Genomic DNA, 27,808 nt, shown 5'->3' with positions numbered 1-27,808 from the left:
TGACACTATCTGCCATACCACCCTACTCAACAGACTTTCCTCTATTGGTATCACTCAGACTCCTCTAAACTGGTTTAAATCATATCTCTCTGGCCGCACTCAGTTCATTCGGATCAAAACCTTCTCTTCCCAGCCTTCCTCTGTCACATCAGGAGTTCCACAGGGATCTGTCTTAGGGCCCCTTCTCTTCATTATTTATCTCCTTCCCCTTGGCAATATTTTTCGCAAGTATGGCATTGATTTCCACTGTTATGCGGATGACACCCAGCTCTATGTTTCCAGTAAGCCCGCCTCCAACCTCCCACCGTCTTCGCTTACTGACTGCTTGACTGAAATAAAATCCTGGTTCTCCTCAAATCTGCTTCAGCTTAACAGTGATAAAACAGAGGTTCTTCTCATTGGTACCAAATCTACTCTGGCCAAAATCAAAAGCTTCAGTCTTGTAATTGATAACTGTCCCGTTTCTCCCTCCCCTCAGGTAAAGAGTCTGGGTGTCATCCTTGACAGCACCCTGTCTTTCCAGTCTCATATTAATAACATTACCCGCTCGGCTTATTTTCACCTACGCAACAATCAACCGCCTCCGCCCCTCCCTTACTCCCCATTCCACTGCCATCCTTGTTCACTGTCTTGTGACATCACGCCTGGACTACTGAAACTCCCTTCTGTTTGGTCTCACCCAGAAATCTCTTCATAAGCTCCAACTGGTCCAGAATTCAGCTGCCCGTATCATTACCAAAACCCCATCCATGCACCACATCACTCCTGTCCTGCAAAGACTCCATTGGCTGCCCACCAAGTTCCGCATAGATTACAAAATTCTTCTGTACACTTTCAAGGCCCTTTACGATCTCTCCCCACCATATCTTTCAAATCTTATTCATATTGCCATTCCCTCTCGCTCCCTCAGATCATCCTCCTCAATCCATTTCACTGTCCCCTCTGCCCGTCTCACCACCATGGGGAGCAGAGCTTTCAGTCGCTCTGCTCCCCAACTATGGAACTCATTACCACCATACCTTAGAAACATAAAGTCATTATCAAATTTTAAAACCGAACTCAAAACACACCTTTTTAGATCTGCCTTTTCCACATGACACAATTGGTTTGCCTGATTTTACATAGTCTTTATATAGATACATTGTTTTGTTTTATTTATTTTTATCTACTTTTACTTGTTACATTTTATTTGTTTCTGTCACAGTTTTTTTACTATTGTACGGTGTCCTTGAGTGCCAGAAAGGCGCCTTTGAAATAAAATGTATTATTATTATTATTATTATTATTATTATAAACAGAAGACAAAATTCATCCCATCGCTCTCGTCTTCAGAGCTGATAAATCCTGACAGTGCTTCGTCAAACAGGATGATCCCAAACACACAACAAAACGGCTTTTAAATGGATAAAACAGGATAACATTCAACTTCTAAAGCAACCCCAACTTTAATATAATTGACAATCTGTGCACTATGCTAGGAAGCTAAGTTAGTTTACCATTATAATTTTCAGCCAGAATTGCATTTGGATCTCGTTGAAGACCACAAAACGATGTGGCTGCAGTGCAACATTTTAATGGACAGATAAATAAATATGAGTGTGTGTGTATTTAAGCCTGTACTTTGTGGTGGATGGAAAAGAAAGGAATCTGTTGCCTCTTTTTGTCTCCACCTGATGTGTTTCAATTATTTTGCAGGACCAAAAAACAATTACAACCATTTTTTTTAGACATTAACCTAAAAAAACAGGGGAAATCAGAATCTCTTAAAGAGACAGTACACTTTAACTGAGAAGAAACCAAGGCAGGGGAACACATTGTGCAAATAACATCCCAAAGTGTGAATTATGCTGTCACTGCATTAAGAGTCCCCTACAATGTAATACAAAGTTAAACTTGCTTTAAAGATGACAAAGATTTTTGCAATAATAGGAACCTGGAAAAAAAAAGAATTAAAAACATATTTTATCACAGATTATTTGTTTTAGTACTTATTAAGTAAGGAAAACAGTGGGGAAAAAAATCAAATAAAAAAAAGATTTAGTATTCATAGTTTTTTTTTTTTTTTTAGAAAATAAAAACAGTAAAAGTCTCACCTCTGACTTTTATAAGGTCAGAGGTGAGGGTTGTTTAGTCCATGGCTTAACAAGAACAATTCAAAAACATTTGTCTTGAAATCTCATTAAAAAAAAAGAAAAAAAAAAAAAGAAAAGAAAGAAGGCCCGAATCTCACCAGAGCAAAGGAATTTGTTGGCGTCTGCGCTCTTCATGGTTCCTTTCTCTTGCAGCTGCAGCACCGCCGTCCGGAAGATCCTCTTGATCTCCTCTGACACATTCCTCCAGGCCTTGTCATTCTTGGTCTTTGCTGCGCTGCTCGACTCCATCTAAAAGGGGATGAGGGCCAGAGAGAGGAAAGGCTGACTGTAAAGCTCATCATGTACTGAAGGAAAGCTGCCATTCTCGTCTGAGTGACTACTGAGCAGAACTGAACAACAAGAAAGGGGGTGGGGGGGTAAATCTATACGTTATTGAAATTTGTATCAGTCTGAGAGTTTTTCTGGTCTGCTTTCAGAGCGTTCTCCAAATTTGAGTCATGACCATTAGCATAAGTGCAAAATATTCTCGTAAAACGTTAAGGAAGGTTTTTCAAAATAAACCTCGCTGACAAAACAAAACAAAAAAAAAAACTGCTTTTAAAGGATTTCATGGGGCCAGCAGTCGGCTGGGAAAACATTAAAGCAGAAAACATAAAAAGGGTTTAAGAGCTGCCTGAACAAAAACAACTGCACTCGCAAACTTGATGCAAAGCCTCCCTTCTGCAGAAGCAGATAAAATACATTTATCAGGCAGAGCTGGGGTGTTTCGTAACATGGATATAAGAACACAAATCTACAATGATGACATGCCCATAAAAATTTCATTCGCGGGTTACAAATTCTGTTTGTGGATCTACAAGATAACAGCGGAAAACTAAAGCTTCAATTTCCCCTCCAAAGTTCAGTCAAACTGAACCGTTCATTCCCCTTCAACTTTTTTGTATGTTTTCGCATCACAACCATAAACTTCACTGCTCTTCAGAGCAGTGGTAAATGGTGAAGTAGAGGGAAAATCAAATAATATGAAATGATGAAACGTAGAGCGGCCCTAATTTAGATTGGTGCGCATTCAAGTGTTGACACACGTACAAAGTATTGAACCACAGGTAATTGAATGCATACGTAAGCCACACTTTAAGACTTATTATTGAGGAAAAAAAGTAAAAAACACAAAGTATCAGTTCCAATGCCCATTAAAAAAAGGTGCAAAATTCTGTTATAACACCTTGAAGTTTGTGGTTTCAACGTGGTGAAATGTGACCGATAGGTTTGTGTACGTTTGCATACAGACAGAAAGGCATCGTAATCGGACCGCGGTCAGCGGATAGGACTCACAGAGTTCTGGTAGTTCTTGAGCATTTGGGCTTTGGGTTTGAGGTAGTATGCGGGTGGCACAGAGTTTTCATCCCTGCAGTACCACTCCTCCAAAATGTGGGTATCCAGCCCCGCCTCCACAGCCGCGTCCAGGATCATCTCAAACTCCGCCGACTCCACCTCGCCCGGCACCCGGATGCTGCCGTACTTTTCACCCACCAGGCCCTGAGGACGGGAGGACGGAGACAACAGAAGGTGAGGAACGCGAGCCAACGTGGCTCTGTCACTGTGGTGCAGGTGGATTGTTAGAAACCCCCACTCTGTGCGGACACGGTTTAATCCCTGAGGCAGTTTATTTATACCACAGTTTTGATTAGTAGGAATATAAACTTAATTCCAAATCACTGATACCGACAGTTAAGCTCCAGATGAGTTTTCTTCTCAGTATTTTTCTGGCCTTTGTTCTCTTAAACCCAAGTTTTTTTTATTACATCAACAAGTCATATTTTTCCGGATTTCAGCTAATTGTTGATATCTACCACGGAGCACCAATTTATTCATGTCCCCGGCATTGAATTGATCCTTTAATTTCACCAACAAGTTTCCTCTGATTGGCAGTAATTTTAGTCAGAGTCCTGACTTGAATCTAAGGAAAAATGAGGGTGATGGCAGAGAGGCCTTCTGAAATACCTGGAGTTCATAACCATACTGAAAGTGCTCCAATTGAATTTGTTAAGATTCTCCGTTGAATAACACACAAAATATTATCTGATGAAGTAAATCCAAGAGCTTGAGAGGATAAGGAGGGAAATCTAGAAAACTTGAGTGAAATAATCCAGATAGCATGCAAAGAACTACCAAAGATGATCTTAAAACAAATGCAGATAAGAGCTAACTGAGAAGATCTGTTGACTGCTTTATGTTTAACTGATACACAGTTTCTAGGGGGGATTTTCTTAATACTTCTCACTCATCTATTGAGAAGGAGAAAAGTTTGCAGCCTGATGAAGAGAAAAGTGAAGCCTCGTGAGCTAAACCTCGGAAGGAAATGTAGATCTGTTTTGATAACAGCGAAGTTGGACGGCGACGAGTAACAATGAAACAAACAGCAAGTCGACTGGATAATATGGAGATTCTGAACGCAGCAACGTGGAAAAAAAAAAAATCACTTGACGTATTATGCACAGTTATTACACATCCTAAATCTATCTAGGGAGGCACTAACACCAGACCTGACCGGATCAAAAGACGATGAAGATTTGTCTTGTCTTGAGCACAGCTGATGAAAACCGATGAAGTCTTTGATTGGCTGGATGAGGCGTTGAAGAGACACCAGAGTGACCTTTTTAAATCGGTTCTATTCAGAAAGGCGAATTATTAAAATCAAGATTTGGTGCTGAATTTGAATAAGAATGATTTTAATATTACTATTATATAACAAATTAAGTCGTTTTGAGTTTTCTTCCTACATCTGTTTTACTGGACTAAATATGCAATGAAACACACAATAAACTCCCCTGTAGCTCTGAAAGAAAGCAAAATAATTTTTTTTCTGAATTTTCTGCCACCTTCACTCCGACCATAAACGTATTTAATTTAAATAAATTCGTCCTAAAGCAGAAGTACAAACAGGGCGTTCGTTCCCTGCTATCCCTGCCTGGTAAATAACCCGTATTTTGGTGAATGCAGCAGATTTGTTCTGCTGCTACATGGCAAATGTTTCTGAATGACACACTGTTGCGTAAAAAGACGCAGACTCAGCCAAAATGTTTTATAATTCCCAGTAATCAGCGGCATTAAGAAAATGAGTAGATTTTCTTTTTATATCCAACAGATGGGGCTGTTTGTGGGAGAGAAAAGAAAATAAGATTTTAGAGGGAGGTACGTGGATTTGTACGTTAACTGTGAAATCTGATTTTTATGGGGTTTTCTGAGCTACAAGTTTGGGTTATTGAAACGACTTTAGTAGCCTGAATGTGGGAAAAAAAGAGCACATTGAGACACCATAAAATCAAGCTGCAGCCTTTCCAACCGGTTGCTCATCCATGGATATGAGTGGCAGTAGATCCAGCAAATAACCAGGGCAGTTTGTTTCCCCATGTTGTTTAACATTGTCTGCCACTCATTTGTGAGCAGAGGAAAGGCAAATAAAAAACAAAGCTGCAGTGGCATGACCGGATGATTTCCTTTTTCTACTCCATGTGCCATAACTCTCATGCACCTTAAGCCACTCCTCTGGGAGGAGGCAAAGCCCGTGCGGGAGACGAGCCAAATGACTGTGAGGTCCAATGAGCAGGAAAACGACGGCTTGCCCCCCCGGCAATGACGCTTCAAAGCCACTCCACGCCGGAGTCCTCATTCCCTTGGCATTCTCAGTGGGAACAGATGCAGAGAAGAAGCAGAAATCTAATGATGGCGTGCCGCGTCGTCTGTTTGGACGGCCTACTCTTATAGCCCACAAATGTCCGCTGGAGATTCATTAGCATTTGGGCAAATGTTTTTCTGTTCAACAAGCACAAAGTGGCAAAGGTTGATCTGGGCGGCAAAGACAGTTTTCCATTAAGGGAATCAGTGACGCCCCCTTTTATGAAGGGGCACATCCGTGTACTAACAGTGTACTTTTGATACAATAAACATTTTTGTATTAGATAACATTAGTACCACCTTGAAGGAAATGAAAGACCAAATAAACTATAAATATGGGAGATGATTAGTGAAGCCAGATGTAAACGTTTCTTTATGCCCAGACTCAGATGGGATGTCACCAGATGTGAGTCAGAGGCAAAAACAAACGTCTTTCAGCTACCTGGCGATAAACTTGTGCTTACTCCTGATACGTGAAAAAAGCTAGTTAGCTTGCTAACATACCTTAGCAGCTAGTTAGCAGTAGCCTCAACTGCCTCAAATCACAAAAGATGTTTGCGTGAGATTCAAACTTTTACCTGTACAGAAAAGTTCAGTGAGGGAAAAAAACAAACCCCTGCATAGATGAGAATGTGAAAGATGAAGTTGTCCTTTAATGACAATTAATGCCTTTAATTAACATATGTATAGCTTACATTTTTAAAGATGAATTTAAGACTTGCTATGGATACTTGGACAGAGGACTAAAACCTTTTCACAGCACTGTACCGCATCAGCGGTTCTTTAAAACCTTCTGTAGCACTGAGCTGCCCTGCAGGTCACCTCGTGCTTCTGACTCACGGCTCTGCAGCGATGTGTCAGTAAATGATGGAGGCACTGGGCTAAACGACTGCAATACTGGGACAGAAATGTAGCGCGGAGAGAACAGAGGGAACAGTCACTCTCCACGCTGCTGACAAGGTTTCTGTCAGTTCGTCTGCAGCAGGATGAATGGAGTGGGTGATGGCTGTGTAAGATGGGGGTGGGGGGAGAGTCGAAGCTAAAGTTTTCTTTTCAAATCTCGACACAGGTTTAAAAATGCTAACGTAAGTGTGTTCACACCTGTCAGCCCCAGCTCTCCAGCATAAAGGTTTGCCAATCATCCTGTTGACTTTCAAAAAGGGTAGAGATGTTAAGAGAAAATTCCTCCAACGTCCTGACTTTTAGGAGCTTTAACACATCTGTCTTAGCTGGAGAGCTAAAACCATCTTAAATGGATTACCTCATGCTGCAGCTTCACTCTTTTATGTTTCAGTCCATGTTCAGTACGTGCGTGCCTGACGTTTAGGAGGGATTTGTGGAGCTCTTATTCCTCCTCGCAGGAGAGGAAGGTGTGAGAAACACAGGAGGGTAAAGGGAAGATAACAGAGGGGACGAATGCAATTTTAGCGTTCATTGCACTCCTCGTCCTCCCTTCTTCTTTCCTCAGTTTTTTTTTTCCCCCCATCCTTGGACCGGGGTTTTATACTCCGGCTAAGTGCACTTTATCTGATGAACCAGCTTGGAGAGGCAGCTAAGATTGCGCACAGCCACAGTATGAATTAACAAATCAATCAGTCATGCAGTCAATTAATCCACAATGCCCACAGTCAGCTGGGTAGATGTCTGCAGCAGAGGAGAGGCAAACACAATGTTTCCAAACAGAACAGGAGGATCAGATTTTATTTTACTTTTTTAAAAGTACTGCATTTAATTAATGAAACGTCTACATTTTTTGAACTGTAAAACCGATTTGCTTCTTACGGTTGATTGTTTCTTTCCTGCAGGCTAATGTTTAGATAGCATAACTGCTTCGAAAAACAGGACATATGATCACAAAGCATGGTGCTACAGCAGCAACATGCTTGGGCTCTTAAAAACATTTTCAAAACTGACCCATTTTAGGAGAAACATTCCCGAGTGGACGAGGAATTAGTTTTGTTCATTCTTTTCTATTAGCAAGAGAAACGTTACACAAAATTACGCTTGACCGAAACAGTGTCTTACAATATTCGACGTGAGAAGTACAATTTTTTATTTCCACATCTGTGTGGAAAGCACAAATCATTTACAGCTTGGTTATATTTGTCACTATAGTCCCTATATGATGCTCAGACGAAGACATCAGCAACATGCAAACAAATCTATGAGTAGTTTTTATATTTTTATATATATATATATATAGCCTAATGAGGTGCATTAATGTGACTGGAAATAAAAAGGAGGTAAAAGATGGGCAGCAGGATCTTTTACTATCCCCTTTAACGCAGCAGACATCTGGAAGCTTGAAATGTTCTGCTGAAATGAATCCTTCAGGCATTTATCGGATTTTTTGGGTTCTTTTTTTTTTTTTTCCCATGAGGGAATTTGAAACTGTTGGAGAAAGAAAAAGAGAAAAGAAGTCATGGCTCATTGTCATGCTTAATCTTCGGGTCAATGACACTATCACCATGCCAACCCTTGCCATCGCCATGGAAACCAGCTTTTCCCGAATCAACGGTACGGAGAAAAGCCGCTCTAGCAAAGGTGTGGCTTGGTATGTATGTGAACGACACCCACTGCAACCAATTTAGTCCTCAGGCGTACGCAAAGAGGAGATTGTTATGTCAGGGTGTAAAGAAAAACCTCACAAAAACCCACCAACTAGATTTTCTGAGGCGGTGATTATGAGGAGTAAAATGATATTCTCGAGCTCTGAGACAGAGACGTCCTGACAAAAGAGGTGTGAAAACAGAAATAAAACTGCATCCGCGGCTTCACCGAGAAACTCTCGGTCTGGCCCTGCAGGACGGCTCTGCAAAGTCGAGAATGAGGGGCAGTTTACGTGTGGCACGGAGATTAGAGACGTTTCCAGTTGTTGCACACATCTTCTGTGGCAGCAACAAAACAGCCCTGCAGCACACATGTCAGTCACCGTTCCCCGTGTTCTCTCTCACTCTCTCCTGAGATGGAGAGAGAGAACATAACCTTCGCGGGGGGTAGGGGGGGGAATCGATAGTAATTGGGCTTTCCAAAGTGTGTCCTCACTTTATCTTCTGTTCTTTTCATCTGCTCATTCCTATTCCGTTGTCTGTGTGGAAGTTGTCTGGGTCTCGCGTGTGCGGGGGGTGACACCTGAGTGGGTGAAGCGGACGGTAATGAGAGGCTGCGAGTGTGTTTTCATCAGAGGAGTTAGGAGAATGCACACAAACGCGAGGATTCCCTGAACTGTAGGCGACAGCCCAACGCACAACCGCTTACCCAGAAAAAAAAAAAAGAATTATTCTGACAATTTCTCTTGTACTTACATGCAAATCTAGATCTAGAACTACCACCCAGTAAAAAAAAAAAACATAAAAAAATAAAAAATAAACATCCACTCTCCAGAGATGCCTTAGACAACCTAGAACTGTCAGAATCAGATCAGAGAAACCACTACTGCCATCGCTGCTGCCGGCTTTGAGCTTCCTGGTTCTGAAAACGGGGCCGGCTGGCTGACGGGAAGCCGCGCCAAGGGGCTCCGAGGACAGCAGCAGCTGGCTTTGACATGTCTGAATGAGACTGAGCAGCTATCATGAGACCCTCAGCATAAAGTCCCCCCCAACCCCCCACTAGAATATGCCATTAAACATTAAACCGGCCAGATGGGGAAGACATGCACCAAGGATCTGTGTGTGTATCTCCTAACAGACTCTGAATATCACAACTCAGAGGTTGTGTTTGAAGGCACGAGAAGGAAAAAATGAACTGAACAGAAAACCTGAGATAATGTGTGTTTGACCCATCAGTGTGCTGCAGCTGGGGGTCGGTAGAGGTCGGGATGGTGAAACCGCAGCAACACCAGAGCAAAGAGAGACTGTGGGGAAAGTATGAAAACACTCTGGATTTAAAAGAGGCCAGCAAAAGAAAAGGAGCAGGTGTATTTAATTTATTTCACATTCAATCGTTTCACTTCACAAACATAATTATCTCTGCACATTTGTGCATATATATATATATATATATATATATATATATATATATATATATATATATATATATATATATATATATATATATATATATAAAATGTAGTGGAAACTTATTTAGGATTTTTACTGGCAGCTGCACAGAAAAAAAAAAATCGCAATTTTTTATTATCTATTTAGCTTGTGCTAGAGGCCAGATTACAACACAAGGCTGACCAGTCTTTGTTTCCAATGGAGATTCAGCTGCTTAATATGAGGCATAAATGAACGACAGAATCATAGTCGGGGGTTTTTTCCCCGTGTAATTATTATTTGAGGGAACTTCTGGACTGAAAGCAGCATCTGGAAGCGGTGCATGCAGGAAGATGACGAGACACCAAACTTGCTCTGAGGAGAAGGGGTTATGTCTTAGAAACTGAGCTCTTTTTGTACCCATAATGCCTTACCTGCGAACTCTCACTTCTCTCTCAACCTTTATACTCAATCTGTTCCATCTGAATAATTCACAATCACTTCCCCTCTCTCGTGCTCTTCCTCTGCTCCTCCCTCACTGACCCTGTTTTATTACTTCTAACAAAGCCAGAAATGATCTCAAAGCCTGAAGTACGGATTAAATGCACCATTAGGTTTTTATAAATTAGAATACTTTAGCATTTTTTGTCCTTTTTAGTTTAAGGGATGTCCTGAATGGTTTCGTGAACTTTTCTGTATTCTAAATGGAGAAAATAACCTGCGGCGGTAATAAACCTGCATTTTGTGTGCTTTTCTTTTTAAACGTAAGTGGAACCAAAGCAAACTGAGACAAAAGACTTCCGAGCCACATCGGACCAAAGTACAGAGATAAAAAGCAAAATGTGAGACTTTAGAGGCACCACTCAGCCCTTCATGGTTTACTTCTAAAGAGACAAACTTTGGTGGATGATTTTTTTTTAAAGTTGGCATAAAAAGTTTTTATTTTTTTCAACGTCTTTCTTTACTCCAGATGCTGTTCATCCTCTGAGAGTAGCTTTTGTAAGAGCTAGCCAGTCTTTTTTTTTTTTTTTCCCTTGTGATATCAAGCCAAAAAGTGTCAGATAAAAAAACAAAAACAGCCAGAGAATCATGGAGAAAGGCAACTATAAAAAGGCTGATTTATGTGAGAACCAACACACACTGGCTAACCAGAGGTAAGAAATCATGGAAATGGAAAAGCCCAGGATTACAAAATAAAATTCCTTTAAATTCTGCGCAACATAAAGAGTTAAAGCATTAATAAAAACAAAAGCTTCACTTATGTTTTATTTTAAAGGAACAGACAGAAAGTTTGGCAACACTGATTTAGTTTTTCCCCCTCCATAATTTTTTTTTTTACAATTTTGTCAATGTGGAACTGCAATAAAAGACAAATTATGTTTACGAGGCAAAACAGAACAATCAGAATCCTTTCCAGTTTGTCTAATTGTACCTTGGAAGCTTGCAATACTCACAACAAAGCATGGCCCGGCTGATGTCTTCAGACATTCCTCCAGAAGTTTCATTCGGAGTTTCTGCAGGTCTGGATTGTCCCACTCCTCTGGATCGACTCCCCAGTACAGGTCCACCACCTGGACATATGCAAATATTGCCAAACAGTTAGTCCAGTTAATGTGCAGGACTAATTTTCTGTAGTTTGTCTTACAAGAGTATTCACACCCTTCAAACTTTTCACTTTTCCAGGACGAACAAGCATCCCAGCAGCCATGTCTCAGAATTGGTCTGTTGCATGTAATCTCACTAAAGTAGACTAAAGTTTGTGATTTTAACATGACAAGATGTGAAAATGTTCTGTATGAATTAGTACTTTTGCTAGACTAAGTATGTTTAAAATAAAAAAAGAAGGATAAACAGCAACCACCACAGCAGTATAGAACCTGGTAGATGTTTTGTGTTTCTACTTTAAATGTATTCACGGGTAAGAACATCGCACGTAATCCTAAAAATCAACCAGCTGACAATCAGTCATCCTAAATCTAATGAAAAACAACGTAAAGAATCAGTTCAACAAAAGAAATCAACCCTATAGTTTGCAGCTCAAACTGGAATTAGCAGGTTTGGAGCCAAAACCAATTGTAACCTCTACCGCAGAAACACATATAGCCTGCGTCATGCCATAGATACATCCTCACACACACATCATTCCCAGATCGGAGCAGGGACACACGCTCACAAGAGTCCTCTCTCAACGCATTCATCACAAAGTTCCGCCGGTTGACACAATTCCGACTGTAAACACGCCACAGGGGAATCTCCCGCTGGAGGAGAGAATCGTGATGAAATGCCTGTAAGCCTGCGTGTGTGTGTGTGTGTGGGGTTGTGCGTGCGTGTGTGTGTGTGGCCAACTCCACGGTGAAGCTGCATCGAACAGGACAACAAGCCCTCCTGCTGCAGCTTCCTGGCTCTCTGACAGCTTCAGTCCTGCTGGTTCTGACGTGTGGCTCACAGCATTATCCCTGACGGCCTTGCAGTTTTCAAGGAGGAGAAGATAAAGGATGCAGGTGCACAAAAATGCATGATCATTGTCACGTGATTCCTCTCCTTCCTTTCTACTACGCGTGGGCTCCCCGAGCATATCTTTGTGCTCTTCTGCTCAAAAGAAAAGCCATTTGAAATGACTTCAGCCCGGCAAAGCGAGTGGCACGTCTTGCCGGTTTTGGTGGAGAGGATGACTGGCAGGCCACTTTACCCAGAAATTGAACACGTGACTCGACTTTGACAGGTAGGGAAACTCTCGCCTCTGCCATTATTGGCACAGGGCTGGAAATACACCTCTGCTCATACACTTGATTGTTGTCATGCACCTGCGAGCAGATGTGCTGCTGTCAGCTGTCAACTCTCCGGAGGTTTCCTCACGGGAAGCAATGGATGCAATTTGAAAGTTGAGTCTAGACAGCCTTCATTTAGTCCTGGATTTCTCTGGGGGAAATCTAGACTCAACTCAGAAAGTTTAGTTTTTAAAACTTAAGTTTATAGATGCAACAAAAAAAAAAAAAACAAAAACAAAAAAAAAGTGAAAACCTATTGCAACCTCCAAGTTTTCTCCACCGTTAATCATGTCAGTATGTCGAGTATCACAATCAACTGTTGAGATGGGAGAGAGATGAACTTATAGATTATTGGAAAAACAGTAAAGAGGTGACATTTTAAAATGTCAAACTTTACAAGCTTCAAAATGACAACACAGACACAATTGCGTAGCTGCGCCTACATACAAAGATGCACTGGAAATAATACTCCAACGTTGACTTTTTATATCCGATGTATTTTATACATGAAACAACATAACATATACTGCACAAATTAGTCAGAGGTATGTGTTTTGTTTATGTAAATGTCATCTTAATAACCATAAATCACTTTTGTGCTGCTCTATGCAGGTGCTCAGTCTGCACTAATGAAGATTACCTCGCCTCAGGCCTGAGTAGCTCCTCAAGTGGTTGAATGAAAGATAACAGGGACAGATAATAAATTAGCTACATTTTGTAGATGACAAAAGGTTAATGCAGGCAAACATGATGATTCATTAAAATGTCTGTTTTATATGTGATGGCACGTGTAAAACAAAAATAACAGTTTATAAACTGAGAAACTTTTCTTATGTTTGAAAACAAAAACAATAGGAATGTTAGTTTTCTTATAAATATTTTTGTTCTAAACTGGATTTATTGTTACTTTCCTACGTCTTATTTTTACGTACTTCAGGGAAGCTTAAAGTTATTCAGACTCTGGGCTTATTTACGCTGAAATTAATGCTTGGAATATACTAACAAGTTTCTTCTGAATATTAACATTTTGTAGAGTCCGAGCAAGATTTTTGACTTGAGTCTGATGGAGATTTGATGGAGGGAACTTGAGGTAGCCAGAAGGTTTTTCAGTCTCAAACGTTTGGAGGTTATTGCCAAAGATAAACCAGTGGAAATATCCAAAAACTGGTCAGTAATCAAAAAAAGGCTTTGGTTGATGCAATGCAAATAAAGATTTAACCACTGATTATTAACGACAAGGCTATAAAAATGTGCAATAACACAAACACAAAACTGATTTTTCTTTGCAATGTTGTGTTATTATAGGAAGAAAACTTGGTTGAATGAAAGATTTTGTTGCAAATCTGCCTCTGATATAAATATTTTCAGCTTAGCTGTATTTAACATCTCAAACCGGGTTTAGTAAACCACTAAATCTTCACTTTTAGACTGATTTTAGCCCAATGCTAGACTTACTTTAAGATCAAAATTTTTGAGGGCGCAGTGTGAGGTTCCACTCTAAAACTCAGGACCTTTGTTGAAGGTTTTCTGCCACTTTCCTGCTTAAAATGCAATGAATAAAATCCACTATAGTGACAAAAAAACAAACAAATCTCAAACAGTCCTGAAAGTGCTGGGACTGTGGCTAAGTTTAAACCAAAAACCAAAAACATATTTGTCTTTGTAAGCTTTGTAAGAATGGTTTGCAATGAACTTTTTTTGGTAAAGAGCAAATTGCTTTGGCACAGCCAGCAGGAAAGTAATTCATGAGAGTGTGGGATCAAAACGACACTTTGGTTGATTAAATATACTTCTTATCCTCCCCCACCAGAAGACTGTTATGGTACTTTGGGGGGAAAAAAGGAAAAAAGAAAAAAAATCTCCCACTCAGTTGTGTGCACACTTGATAAACATCCCTCATATTGGCTTATTGTGAAATCCTCATTGCTTGGCACATCCGTCACACTGTATCAGTGTCACTAATCTACTTCCAGAGCGCATGTGTCGGTGGCCGTGATGGGACTTGTGTTGACAAGGACCGGAGGGGAGAGGAATGAAGTGAGATGAGTGCCCCCCTGATTGCAGAAAGGTTGCAGCAGGTGATTGGGGGGATGCACAGTAATTAAAAGCTAAATGAAGACATTACTCATTCCTACTCGCAGCGTGCATGCGGCGAGGATATTTTGATTAAATTTGCGCCCTCACCTGCCGGGCTTGGATGGAGAGGCCAACGAAGGAAAGAAGGACGAAGAGAAGCAGAACGGAGGGAAGCGTTCAGAGCGCCTTAAGCAAAGGAGAAGACTCCCGCGGGACTGGATTTGTTTCTTCAGGTCTCTTCTCCCTCCCTCACTCCTCTGTTTTTCTTTCAGGCAACTTTACTGCTCCTCTCCCTGATAACTTCCCTTTCCTCAACGCTTCCTGCTCAACTACAGTCGCGGGGGTGCTGTTGCTTACATAACAGATGAAGCAGCTTCCGCTAAGCGGCTTTCCGATGCCCTTGCGAGGCATTTGCCCATGGCAGGTCAAGTGCAGGAGAAGAGGTTTTTAATGTTGTTGTTTTTTTTATTTATTGAATGTTACACTATTAGAGTTTGGGATTCAGCCCAAGATGCCCAGGAAGAAAGGGCATGAAATCAGGCGGGAAAAAGCCCAACATGAGAACGACTTAAAGGCAAGAGACGAGTAAAAATAGATACGGCTCCGACATTAACGAATTCAAGCTCAGTACTGCCAGCAGTTTTATTAAACACATGTTGTTTGTTAAATAATGAGGCTTTGCCAACAAACCCACTGACAAATTTATTTTTCCTTAAATATGAAACAAATAAGATGGAGTATTTTGACCATCAACTCTTTAAATGTTTTTAACGACCTCTTTTTCAAAGGAAGTGCTAATCCTTTTTACGAGAAATGATTTAAAGCTGTTTGACTTTATGAAACTTCTTAACATGTTTAATGCTCTTGGTGACTCAAATGATATCCCTTTGTGTTAGGTGGTTGCTGCTACTTTTATGTTTGCTATTTATGGGTTAATGTGTCTTCTTGTGTTCGACTGTGCTCACTTATTCTTGGTTTATATAACATAGTTTTTAACAGCCACTGTGCCAAAATGGCCAACAGTTTGCGTCATACTGTTCCCGAGGTTTAAAATCGACTTAAATGAGATGCCAGAGCAAATGGAAACGCGGCTTTCTCTGGTTGAGCTTTGAGCCATGGGAAAAAGCTTGATAATTCCCATCACATCCTTCCTGATCGTGGAAATGCAAAGTTGTCACTTTGGACATTTTTTTTCTGAAGCAAAATAATAGAGAGGTTCCGTACAGCAGGAGCTCCATCCGTAGCTTTTTTCAGATAACACTGTTTTGAAACTAAGAAACAATGTGAGTTAGAATTACACTGTTACATGTAACTAACTGTCTAACTTTAATTTATCAGGGACCCAGTGTTACTTTACAAACCGCAAAACTTCAGAACAGACCAACTATCTTGTGCAAAACAAACATGTGCACCTCAGAACCAACACAGAAGTCAGCCATTTTGGATGGGTTTGATTCTTCAACTGCTTTGCAGATCCCATTCTGCATTCAGAGATGATAAATTCACCCATTTGTACTAAGAATGTACATTTATAAAACATTTAATAATGTTGTTATGCTCGTTTTGTTGTTTTTCCATCTGCTTGTGTGATGGATTGAAATTTGGTTATTTCAGAGATGCATTTGAAATTTGGTTATTTTAGAGATACATTTGAAATTTGGTTATTTTAGAGATACATTTGAAATTTGGTTATTTCAGAGATACATTTGAAATTTGGTTATTTCAGAGATACATTTATCCTTTTGATGTTAAGAGGTAAAGCTGTAATGTTTTACCAGCAGTTTGGGCTGAAGATGTTGATGTCTAGCTGATGTAATGGTCAGATGCAACCAGCAGGGGGGGTCTAGAGCTTGTACTAGTTGAAGAGAATCGGAACTTCCTCCTTAGATAATAATATAGGCTGGAGCAGACACCGTATCCTGCTCCTTTATATTTAAAATATTCCCCTTCTTCAGGTATGAGTATATATATATATAAACACATCTGTAGGTAGTGATGGGCAAATTAAGCCTCAGGAAGCAATGAAGCTTTCCAGCCCTTTGCTTTGCAAAAAGGTTTATTACTCGATGCTTCATTCATGCCTCACTAGTGACATCTGCTGGTGAAACTAACAGCTTCACCAGCAGATGAAGCTGTTAGTTTCATCTGCTGGTGATGAAACCAGCAGATGAAACTGCTGGTTTCATCTGCTGGTTTCATCTGCTGGTTTCATCTGCTTCATCTGGTGAAGCAGATGAAACCAGCAGAGAGATGAAACTGAGTTGGATCATATCACTCAGTTGGTATGATCCAACTGAGTGATCATACCAACTGAGTATGATCACTCAGTTGGATCATACTTCCAAAAATTAGTAAATGCAATATTGTCACAAAGTTTTCATCAAACACATATTTAGTAACAGGAGAATCAATGAAACCATATTTAATTGTCATATGTTTTAATTATTAAGATGATTTTTAGCCAATCTAATCCTGGTATATGTTGAACGTCAGTGGTTGTGTTGGGTTTTCTTTTATGTCAGACTGATTTGACAATAAAGACATTTGATATTTCAGTGTCTTGGGAGTGCAGTGCCTGTTGGGGCGTTCACTTTTCCTTGATCTCGTGGATGCTACACTACATTTTTCCATCAAAACATCATCGTTTTCAGAGTTAAGGTTTAAAAATCAGCATGTAATATTACTACTGAGGTCTAAATTAAACCTGCAGAAAGTGATGAAGGAAAGGAAGAAAAAAAATTATTTTAAGTTAACTTCTTTCAACAAAAATGTTTGTTTCTACAATGAAGTGTCATAAATTGCTCAAGTGGGAAGAAAAATGTTGGTAAAATTATGAGAGTAATTTTACCTCATAAACATTGCTCTCTGGTAGGAATATTATCCATTCCAACCAGGGGAATGGATAATATTAAGGCTAACTTTACTTAAATTAAGCTTCATATGTTCCCAGGATTTTCTAGGGAACCCTTTCCTTACATCAAACAGAAATGACAAGGAGTGACATCCTAGAGATATAATACTTCATTGGATGTAAACCCCTTTCCCAGCATTAGATTAGGAGTAGATACTCTGAATCATATAGTTTTCTATTGGACATTGTGAAAGAGTTCTTCATTTATCACTTTTGTTATTGCTTCTCTAAGGCAACTAAAGATTTCTGTTGTAATTTAATTTGTTTAATATTATCACGGCATATCAGCTAGAGTAACACTGCTTTTGGAACAGGGTTGTTTTTGGGATTTCCCGTAGATGGAGATAATTCAGAGCTATGCATGAGCAGGCACTGATTAAGTCCCCTAAAGAACTGTTTAAACCTTGAAGATGTGCCGTTATAAAGACGATTAAAAGTATTAAAACAAGAAAATTAAGCTGTGGATGAATTTTATAACTTATATAAAGATCTAAAGATTGCAAAACAGCTCCACTTCTGCACAGATTGCTGTAAGAACTCTGCCGCTACACTTTGGTTGTGTGGGGAGGATAGTTATCGATTCTTCAAATGGATTGGGACAAACGTGTACAGTGAAAGATCTGTTTTCATCTCTTAGCAATAGTTGAGTCAAAATATACATTTCTCCAGACACCAATATCTTTTTCTTCTTTTTTGTTTAGATGAGAAGCCTTTTAGCATATTTGCATCCCAGGGCACACATGTTGCATTTCAACCACGCCTGCACTCAAAGTCCATTTAATTCTCTACTCAGAGAAACATTGGTGGCAATGGATCCTTTGGGTATCATCAGCCTTTCCCACCAACCAGTTAAGTGTAAAGTGCAGAGCAGAAAGTTGTCTCTTAGACAGACTGGCCGCTGGCTGGAAGAAGGCTGAGGTAGTCTCAACCTGCTCGAGGGCAAAAAGTGTGGGAGAGCGTGTAGGTGTTACTGGAGGGCATTTGGAGAGCACATTCGATCTATGGGGCAGCATATGTTTATATTTACCCAGAAAATCTACTTAAATCTGTAGAATGGTAGAGCAATGTCTTTTCAGTTGTTGTTTCCGAAGGTTCACCGGATTTTACAGAAACAAACTGACATGATAAGTGAGACATCCTCTACCAAATGAATAACTCTCCCGTGGGTTATCTATAAATACAGCGCCAGCGAAGCCCCACACATGTTTCATATTTGACTTTTGATTATCTCCATCGATTGTCAGCATCTTTTTATGAGAAGGCAGCTGGCTTTTCTGAATAGGGACTAAACAGAGGAAACACACGGTGAACAGAGATGATGGCCGGCTGCCAGAGACGGAAAGCAACAGACTGAGAGAAGAATGAGACACAAAATGAGAATCATAAAGTCCAGGTAAACAGATAGAAAACGACAAGTGCATTTGATTTAAAAATATATATATATATATTTCAGCCTGAAGGCAATTAGGATGGCACACCCAATTTTAAACAATGTCTGGAATTTTTTTTTCTGTTTGATTGAGTAGGTATAAGACAATGTCCAGGTAGAGAGAAGGTAATGATAGCCAAGTATCCAGTTCTAGCGTGAACTCATTTATATGCAGATTTGTCCATTAATGAGGAACAAAATCTAAGAGAAATGGGGTCTATGTGGAGCATCTTCTTTAGATCTAACAAATCAGCACCATATTCAGGGATTTTAAAGCTTCCCAGAGAGGCTGTAACTGTGTTTTCATAATACATGTCAACATAAATGCATAAAATGCATAAAAATTGCATAAAATGTAGCAGCAGTGAATAGAAGCAGGTGAAAGTCTGACATTTCTACAAATAATCAATCTGTATTTTACTCAAGAGGCTTTCATTGGTACAATTCAAATTTCTTATAAGACAAAAAAGAAAAATCTAGTTTGAGCTCACATTTATTTAGGTTATTTATTTTAGGTTTTAGGTCATCAAATTTCTTATTTGCTTATTTTGTTGATTTGTTTGTAATTTTTGTTTTATCAAAACAGGTCTCACTTGTAAATGAGATCTTGGATCTCAATTGTACAACCTGCATAAATAAAGGTAAAAAAACCCCCGATAATCTAGCTGTGAAAACATTATTCTTAGTTCACCTTCTATCAAGCCATTTAACAAATCTGTCTGAACTTAGTTTCCTCACATTTTATTGGTTTCCAAGCCGGTCACCCGCAGACGGTATTGCTTGTCGTAGGTGAAAATCTGACATTTTCACCGAATTAAAGAATCATCAGTTCCTTTACAAAGGGCTTTTGAGAAGAGTCAGAGATGTAACTCCATCTTTTTTCTTGTTGCAAATAAGCAGCTACACACCCGTTTGATAGTAGACAGGTCTGTTTCCTGTTAAAAACAGGCACTCGTGCCCTGCTGTTCCCGACAGCATGTCATCCTCCAGATAATTGGTCGTCTTTCAAAAGATGTAGCTCTAAAGGCTGTTTAAGTGTCAGAAAAGTACTGTTTAAAATTACTTCTCAGGTCTAAAAACGAAGGAAAAGACACATTGCGGATTCCGTTTTATATTTAGGTTTTCTAGCTCTACAATATGATTAAGTTTGACTCTTCAATTCCTTCCCAAAAAGATGAAAAATAGATTTAGTAGCTTTATGAGTGGGTGTTATTTTTTTAAAGAAATCCAGCCTTCATAATAAGCAGTGACAGGCAGTTCTCCTCCCTTTAAATACAGGCAAAATGGAATACATTAAGAAAGCTTTGTTTTCCGTTCGTCTTTAAATGTTCCACTTGTTTTGCAAGAACTAAAATTCACAAAAGTGACAATGGCGGAACACTGTATACTATACTAAGAGGATGATGGCAGCAATGTTAGCTGCTATTATATACTGTTTAACTCCTGGTTAAGAGAGGAGTTAATTTTGTCTTACAGCTGAATTAAAAGTAAGAAAATCAAGATTATTGTTTGGCAACATCAGATGACAGTAACTGCATTCCCACATAAGATGCTCCTTGTTTCATATAATCTTGTTTTCTGTTGGCCAATAACAAAGCAGGAGAACCTTAAGAATCCCTTCAATTAATACAACTCAGACTTTGCTGGTTTTAGCAAATAGAAAACCTCCAGCTCAACCTGCAAAACAGAAAAAAGTTAAAATTTTATGTTTCTGTTGCTATTCCCAAATGACCCGGAAAATTGAACTTGTTCTGACTAGTTGTTTTTTTTTATTATTGAAAATACTAAAAATATTTTCAAATAAGTTTTATTGTGACTTAATGTGAGAAATCAACACAAAGTACATTACTGAGAAGTAGAAAGAGAATTGAATGTTTTTAGCTTCTTTTTTTTATTTTTTACAAAAATGGTTTGTGTTTTTATGTAGCTCAGCTTTTGGTAAATCGCATATTTAATGTATATATATTTACTAGTTTAGATTTTAGTTATTTGCTTCCTGTTTCTTAATTTTCCCTACAAAAACACAAGTATTAAAATAAATCAAGATCCGATCTAAACCGTTGGACAGCAAACTGGACTGACAATTAGGCTTCATTCCAAAACAACAAGCAGTCGTGGAGGAAACAGACAGTAATGCTTGTAATCTGGCCCTGCAAATAACAGCTCGCGGTCTCTGTGTGGTGTCAAAAACACTTATTTTTCTCCTGAGACGATGTAAACGCAGCTTGTGTCTCACTATCAGCTCAATTGGTGGCAATTTGATGGGACCCTAATTAGTTCTCACACTGAATATGAAGGTTTTTCTTGGTGTCCATTAAAGTATTTCTTCAATTGTTCACTTGCACCTTGTCAGACAGTTGCGCTTGAGGAACCTCTCTACTGTAACCACTTATTTTCTCGCCTTGGTTCGGTTTTGAATATTGGATGAGAAGAGTAAGGATGCAAGGGACTGATTAAAAAGAGAAAAGGAGCAGGATACAGAGGAATAAATTTGCTAAAGAGGGCTGAGGAAGCTGTGCGCTGACTGAATGAGGACGCGACCCTCGGCCTCTGGGCTGGATTTCAGTGGCCCATTTCCCCGGCGCTTCATCTCCCGCAATCCTGCTCCATCCTGTTTGGGGAATGCTCCGTATGGAAACTGAGTCAAATGATGAGGGACTTGGGAGAATTGGTTTTCGGCAGCAGCTTTGGCATATGTGTGTCAGCGGACGTGCACAAGCGTGTGCGAGTAACGGAGGGAGGGGTGCGTGGATGTGAAGGAGGTGGGACTGATCGTAAATTATGAATCCAAAAAGAAAAGAAAAAAAAGAACGAACGAGTTCAATTCGATAAAAAATCCACAACACGGAACGGGCAAAAAAAAAAAAAAGGATTTCACACGGCAAATGATTCATGAGCCAAACGTGGTCACACATATTGGCACGCATGATCAGCGAGCGCCAGTGAAAAGGTGATTCCAGCCAAGGAGGCGACTCTCATATGGAGAAGGTGAGGATGAGGCGGAGGAGGAGTAGAAGAAGAAGGGGGAGGAGGAAAAGCAATGCAAGTGAGTCACGGTATTAACTTCCAGGCCTTCTGCATAATCATTTCAGCTCACGCTTCATCGAAGGGAGCTGAATCACCAGACAGACACGTGGCCCAGAGTCTTCTGTTATCTTCTTTTATCGCACACGCTTCTGTCCATGTATGTGTGAAATGTGAGTTCATCACGAGAGGCTACCAAATGGATAAAACCACAGGTCAATCTGCCTTACAGCGCAGAGTGTGAGTTTTACAACAAAGATGCTCTGAAACAAAACAATCAGGACGAATCGATTGCTCCGATGGCAAACAAGATGGATTAAGTCTTTGCTTATTAATCCACTCGCTGAACTTTTTACCCAATGTTTGGAATTGGTAATTAAATAACACATGTAGGGTGTAAAACTGGATGCTGTAATCATTACAAACTGTAAGGTAAGGACAACCATATACCGCTCTGAGCAGAGCTTTGGCTCCCAATCATTAAAAGGAGAATCAGGTGATCACTGTCATCATAAACAAGTCAGAGGTTCCCCCTTTTCGTCAAAAATGCCATGAAGCTGTCCAGGAACCAATTACCGTATGGCAGAAATCAAACTCCCTTTGCGTCCCCTGCCTCCAGGACTCTCCTTGCTAAACAAACAAGCTTCTGATAGCAATCTCTTTGCGTCCATTGATTTGAAATGCAAATGATCTGGATCAGTGGACGCCGCAGAGAGGACGCGGCTGCTCCCTGACGACAACAACAACAAAGGGAAAGCCCTCGCATCGCACTGCCTTATCCACATCTACATGCGTGCCAAACTTCACCAATGGGAGCCTTATCTCCGCTACCCTTCTGTGTCCGCTTGAAGAGAAACAGACTCACGCTCGCAGCCCGAGGCGCCTGTAACACCTCCAAACAGCTCTAAAAGACATAATGTACGTGTAGCTTTGCAAGGCACCTAGGAAAAAAAAACAACTTTGAACGTTCTCGTTCTTTGGAGGCAAAAACAATAAAAAGGACAAAGACGGCCTCTTACCTGGAATTCAATCCCATAGTTCTCCCTGCAGAAGTCTCGCAGTTTAGGGTAGACATGCTCTTTCAGTGCATTCCTCTCTGCTTCTGTGTCTGAAATGCAGAAAACATGATGAGTTCTTCAGCATTCAAAGAATTTTAGCTGAACTCTTGTGAGATTATTTAACTGCAAATTATGTTTCTCCCCGTATTTATTCTTTCCTGATTTTATTTTTCATATGACCATAAACAGGTCAAACGCAGCAGAACAAACTAAGTGTGTCAGCGTACAACGCATGTCCGCCTTACTTTAGTGGCATGTACACGCATGTTTTTCATTTCAAAGACAAGATCAGAAAATTGGGCTTGTGTCATGTCATCATTGCACCCCACGAAAGGATTCATCATGAAAGTTCGTCCTGTCATTTTAATAATCTACAGCATCGTGGACTAGTAAAGATCGAGTTACATTTACTCTTTTCAGATGGTGAATCAAATATTTAGTCTTTCTACCTTTTTATTGCACCGCTCTAGGCAGGGTGTTGCAGAAAACCCATCTGTTGGAAAAATTATTTGTGAATTCTGAACCAGCAGATGAATCCACTTTCTCCCCCTTTCATCATGCTCTCTTCCCTCGTCTCCTGACACCTATCACTCTCTTCTGTCTTTACAGGAGAGTTGGGTGTGGGTGTCTGCTGTAACTGTAAGGGGAAACTGAACTTCCTGGCCACTTGATGCAAACAGCAGAGACAGCGAGGTGGAACTGTGTACACTGGAGGGTTGTGATTTAATAGCTGATGTGGTGTTCTCTGAATTACCTGGGTAGAATTAGCAAGGGATGAGTAAATGTTTAAATGACGCCAACAGATTCAGAGGAAGTCGACTGCAATTTAAGATAAAAGTAGACAAAGGGAAAATCGAGGTATTAAGCTTCACTCCGTAGCTCTTCAGCAGCAAACACTAAAACATTCCTAGAGGTTGTAGAGCTATGTTGGTATGTTTGTACAAGATAAAAAAAAATGTCACAATATTTTGCTTGTGACTAAAAGAACAATAAACGGCAAACAAAGTATTACTCACCAACACATCAGGTAAATTAGAGAAATGAATGGTAAATGGACGTAGCTTGAACTATCCAAAACGCTTTACAGTAGAGCTACATTCACTCATTCATGCATTTATACAGCAAAATGCAGACAATTATGCAACTTGGGGTTAAGTGTGTTGCCCAACGGCACATCAACATGTGACAGGAAGGAGCTGAAATCAAATCTACGATCTTCCAATTACAAGACGGCGACAGTAGCCACAGTCAACACATGAAAAATCCAAAGTTTCTCTTTAAATTTCTAAATTTTAACCAGCAAGCACAGTTGCTTTATTCAAAACTAAAAAAAATAAAAAAAAAAATCTATTCAGCATAATTGGAATTTTGTCTATCAAAAAAATCATGATGTCTCAGCACCAGTGTCATATATGAACATTTATACCCTACAGTGTTCATTATGTATCATGTTGCAGAGTGGGAACTCCACTGCTTGTTTGTGTGTCCCACTTTCTGTTTCCCCACTTTTTTTTTAAAACTATCTTCCAAATGGTTACTGTAATGTATTTGGACAGGCCCAGTCTTGGTTTCTCTCTGTTTGTCTGCGATGGGTGTGGATGGAAAGTTAAAAACAGAACATGCCCCACAGAGACTGCCCCGTGTGGCAGAGAAGCTCACACATATGCGCGCAACAAACAGCCCTTCAGCTGCTGACCGTGTCATACACAGCGTGAGTGGACGAGTCCAGAAATCGACTCTGACGTATCTATCTCTCGTCTATCTTTAGTAAGGCTTTGGGGCTGTGACAGAGCAGATATCTGCCCGCAGCAGCCCTGGCAAAATGTCAAACCCAAACCAAATGCATGTAACTGTATGCACATGAAATATATAGCAGATGCTGCATCGGGGGGCTGCTCTCATCTCATCCCATTAGTACAACAAACAAAACATTTTGGTGACAGAAACGAGGACGTATCTGCAAAAAGTGACAGTGTTTGTGGAATCAGATTGTCCCTGTTAAGGCATTTGGGATGTTTGGAGCTCTTCTCCGTCTCAACACACTCCACTGTGTTGTTATTTGTGTTGTGCTCGTAACGAGGAACTGTCGCTTTTCTTTCGGTGGGATGATGACGAGTTATGGCAACCTGACGTATGTGTGGGTCCATCGTCCACACAGCAGCATGCAGAAGAACAAAGACTGGATCCTACACCCGCCCGCTTTGTCTCCCCGTGTGTCCATCTCTTCAGTTTTCCTATCTGTTGGTTTGACTAGCGATGAACAATACGCCGTTCTTATATGTGCTGTCAGGTCTCTTTATTCGTGCTGTCACAGTCTTTATTTTCATCTCTTTCTTTCTCCTCATTCTGGAGAAGTAATGGACGGACACGGAAATAAGCCACACATCCCTGATGATTCCCTTCCGAGTCACTATTTTTGGACTAAAATCCAAAAATAGTCTGAGATCTCCAAGAGTCCAAGACTACACCTAGATTTTTTTTTTTTAGGGGCATGCCATAGCAATGCATAAGGAGAGCAGTACTGACTTGCTTCAAGTCAGTACTGCTCTCCTTATGCATTGCATGGCAGGCACCTATTCTACACCCAATAGAATGTCTGTTTATTATTATTATTATAACATCTTCTTCCATTACCGTTAATGCGGCTCGTACCGCTGCGTGCCCACCCACAAAAGTGGTATCAAAACGTGCGGCTCGTACCCGAGAAGGGACCTATTATTTTTATTGGGGATCGGAGTTAAAATGATTACATAAATTAATAAAAACTAAAAAATTTGAGATTTTGTGTCTCACAGAATCAGTAATCTTTCTCTATGAAACACACACACAGGACTGTTTATGGCTGAATCAAAAACCCTTTTTAAATCCCCCTCACAGGCATAAATATCGCCCTATTGGTCTGAAAGTTGGTCATAACATAGATACACATGCCTGCTCATGTACAATGTTTACAAAAATTTGCTAGGGCTTAATGCTTTTTGTCAGGGTCCTTCAGACTGACGCCTGGTGTCTCCCAAGTATAGAAACTGTGTCTGAAGAGGATTTTCCCGCTCTTTGGCTCTCACAGCTGCAGGGGATTAATTACCATAGCAACAGAACACAGTGTCTGGAACTGCAGCTCCCCAGGACTGCACTGTAGGGTTTACTGGTATTTACAACTTCTTGTGTTTTCAGCATTATACTACTGATTCAAGACTATAACCATTACACATATGTCCCCCCATGTTAAAATCTGACATAAATAAGAATAAATAGTTGATTAAAAGTCTGTGGACAGAAAATAACGTCGCTGCTCCTTTAAGGAACCAGCGGCACAGACGCGGCGCCTGGGTGATGCTACAGATCACAAACCTGACAGAGAGAGCAGAAGAGGATTCGCTTAATATAGTTGAGAAAACATAAATTACCTGGTCGAAAACTGACTGGGATTTAATGAGAACTAAGTTACATCGGTTTTGGTGAGTTTTGTGTTTATTTTCTTACATTTTCACCGTGTTGTACTTTTTCTTTTAGCAGAGAGCTAAGGCTAAAAACGTAGCCGTTTGCAAGGAAATACTCCGTCATAAACTGTTATCTTACTGTTACTTAGTTCTGTTGAGGTAGTGACATCAATTTGTGACATCACACAAATTGATGTCACAGAGAGTGATGCATTGATGTCACAAGGCTGCAGTCTTGAATTCTACGGTCATTACCACTGCAGAAGTCGAAGAGTAAGGATAAGTATTGTCTCTTAAGTGATTGAATTTTTGGATTTATCTACAGAGTCAGCTCAGTATGTGGTTTTTTGAAATATTGAAAAAAGTCAGCATGTTGTTTGTCAACAGACAGACTCTGACGGAAGAAAATGAGGAGAACATGAACAGGATTAAAATTAGAAATAAAAAGCTGGAGAAGGAGAAAAGCGCCGTCTTGCTGAAGATAAACACTGCCCTGGAGCTGGAAAACATTGCCCTGAAGCAGGATAACACTGCCCTAGAGAAGGAGAACACCGTTCTGGAGCAGAAAAGTGCCATCTTGGTGAAGATAATCACTGAACTGGAGCAAGAAAACACTGCCCTAGAAAAGGAGAAGACCGCTCTGGAGCAGAAAAGCACTGTGTTGGAGCAGATAAACACTGCCCTGGAGCAAGAAAACACTGCCCTAGAGAAGGAGAAGACCGCTCTGGAGCAGAAAAGCACCGTGTTGGAGCAGATAAACACTGCCCTGGATCAGGAAAATACTGCCCTAGAGAAGGAGAAGACAACTCTGGAGAAGAAAAGCACCATGTTGGAGCAGATAAACACTGCCCTGGAGCAAGAAAACACTGCCCTAGAGAAAGAGAAGACCACTCTGGAGCAGAAAAGCACCGTGTTGGAGCAGATAAACACTGCCTTGGAGCAGGAAAACACTGCCCTAGAGAAAGAGAAGACCGCTTTGGAGAAGAAAAGCACGGTGTTGGAGCAGATAAACACTGCCCTGGAGCAGGAAAACACTGCCCTAGAGAAGGAGAAGACCGATTTGGAGCAGAAAAGCACTATTTTGGAGCAGATAAACACTGCCCTGGAGCAAGAAAACACTGCCCTAGAGAAAGAGAAGACCACTCTGGAGCAGAAAAGCACCGTGTTGGAGCAGATAAACACTGCCTTGGAGCAGGAACACACTGCCCTAGAGAAAGAGAAGACCGCTCTGGAGAAGAAAAGCACGGTGTTGGAGCAGATAAACACTGCCCTGGAGCAGGACAACACTGCCATGGAAAAGGAAAAGACCACTCTGGAGCAGAGAAGCACCGTGTTGGAGCAGATAAACACTGCC

General features: G+C 40.4%; 1 protein-coding gene across 5 annotated transcripts in view; it reads right to left on the bottom strand.

Annotated features, from left to right (window-relative positions):
- Positions 1-27,808, bottom strand: part of nwd2 (NACHT and WD repeat domain containing 2) — a 54,017-nt gene that overhangs the window by 14,503 nt on the left and 11,706 nt on the right. For all 5 annotated transcript variants that reach the window (XM_008435465.3, XM_017310539.2, XM_008435463.3 and 2 more), the window contains 4 exons: positions 22,976-23,064; positions 11,203-11,319; positions 3,429-3,632; positions 2,231-2,381 (listed from right to left, as the gene is read on the bottom strand). In XM_008435465.3, coding sequence (XP_008433687.1) covers positions 2,231-2,381; positions 3,429-3,632; positions 11,203-11,319; positions 22,976-23,064 — 561 coding nt within the window. The remainder of the gene's footprint in view (positions 1-2,230; positions 2,382-3,428; positions 3,633-11,202; positions 11,320-22,975; positions 23,065-27,808) is intronic.

The sequence above is a fragment of the Poecilia reticulata genome, chromosome 18 (genome assembly GCF_904066995.2).
Source record: "Poecilia reticulata chromosome 18, P_reticulata-male-v2, whole genome shotgun sequence".
NCBI classification, from domain to species: Eukaryota; Metazoa; Chordata; class Actinopteri; order Cyprinodontiformes; family Poeciliidae; genus Poecilia; species Poecilia reticulata.
The sequence above is the reverse complement of the archived record's forward strand: the minus strand, read 5'-3'. Positions and strand labels throughout refer to the sequence as shown.